Consider the following 1,633-nt stretch of genomic DNA (forward strand, 5'->3'; position numbering starts at 1 on the left):
AATCAAGCCGATTCAATACTGCAACATTTATTAATCTTAATTCCTAGATTTACTAATGAAGTATTTCAATCACGAATTGTTACTTTAATGTCTTAATTAACATAAACAATGAACGACTGTATTTTATTAACTAACGTTAACAAAGCGCAATAATGCAATACATGTATTATTCATTGTTCATGTTAGTCATAATTGCACCTTATTGTAAAATGTCACCAAAAACAATTAATAAAGGAGAAAAAAATAAATCACAATAAGACCAGTACATTTTTTTTCAGTTTTATTTCCAAAGCAATAAATCAAAGTTCTTTTGAACCACAATACATTTTTTCAAACACAAAGAACTCTCCTGATCCATAGAGTACGTTAAACCATGGAAAATAACTTCAACTAAAGTCAGAACTAACTCTGTGCGAAAAAGGGGAAAACAAGTTCTGTAAACAACACGGTAAACAAATCTTCATATTTACCATTAGTTTAAGTCGGTGCAAAATATCGACGTCTCGAGCCGCTTTCGTGTAATACTCACAATGTGAACCGCATCACATTTCACCAAGTATTCTACAGCACGACCTCAGTTAATACTTACGCCAATTTTAATGATGATAAACATACAATGCAACATTCTGCCAGCAACGTCACTTTAAAAGTGTCAGTGGAGACGATCTTTGCACTCGATGCGTGTGCGTGGGTATGCGTTTAGTGAGTGTATACTTGGTTATTTGTGTTTTTTTGGAAACGTCAGATCACAAGTTCACAAGAAGGGCTAACGCAACCCTCCCCCCTCGAGAACATGTAACATATAAGGTCCTAAACACCACCATGTTAAAACTACTGCATTATGTGGGAGCTAGTGCAATCCAGACAGGTCTGGGATCAGTCGCAGCAGGCACATAGCTACACGTAGAGACACAAAGGAGCGGAGGGGCAAATCCTTTAAGGCCATTTTTCAAATGACGCCCGGAGTAAACAGCATGGCGAAGTCCATTTCTTCTTGAGCACTGTGGTTTGAACTAGCTCCTCTATCCGGTCTCTGGTAAGGGCGACGGGCGAGTGAAGAGGGAGGGGGTAGAAGTAGGGCTCGGTGGGGTAGTTGCCTCCTCATGCGTTTTGTTCTAAGCAGTCTGTGAGGGCAAAGGTCAGGACTGTTTTAGCCGTTTCCTAGGCAGACCGAAAGGGGTGCACTGGGCTGAAGCGAGAGCCCGGAATGCCTCGGCCACTAAATGAGGATGGGACTGAATCATCGCTTTCCAACCTGCCGTCTCCATTATGTCGCCGGCGTGACTGCGAATGAGCAAAAACAAGCCTCAAGGTTACCGTCTATAAATGACATCACATTCGTCACATGCTGATGAAATGAGTAAAAATAATCTGGGATTTTTATTAATTCAGTGAAATCGTGCTAATCAAAGGAATGTTCAGGGTTCAAAACAAGATTATCTTCAAAACAAGCTTTATCCACAGCATCTGTGGCATGTGGTTTGTAAAAATAAATATCACATGCACAGTACAGTAATCGTGCAAGCTGATCCAGAGAATGTAAATAAAATTAAATATATAAAAAAAAAAAATCTATAAACATTAAAATAAATGACCTTCAATAACACATACATACATATATATATATATATAT

General features: G+C 38.7%; 1 protein-coding gene across 1 annotated transcript in view; it reads right to left on the minus strand.

Moving 5' to 3' along the window:
* Positions 1 to 278: 278 nt before the first annotated feature.
* spoplb (speckle type BTB/POZ protein like b) overlaps positions 279 to 1,633 on the minus strand; it is a 14,933-nt gene continuing 13,578 nt past the window's right edge. The window contains exon 13 of the mRNA XM_051123367.1: positions 279 to 1,284. Coding sequence (XP_050979324.1) covers positions 1,140 to 1,284 — 145 coding nt within the window. The 3' untranslated portion in view covers positions 279 to 1,139. The remainder of the gene's footprint in view (positions 1,285 to 1,633) is intronic.

This window comes from Labeo rohita, chromosome 11 (genome assembly GCF_022985175.1).
Source record: "Labeo rohita strain BAU-BD-2019 chromosome 11, IGBB_LRoh.1.0, whole genome shotgun sequence".
Classification (NCBI taxonomy): domain Eukaryota; kingdom Metazoa; phylum Chordata; class Actinopteri; order Cypriniformes; family Cyprinidae; genus Labeo; species Labeo rohita.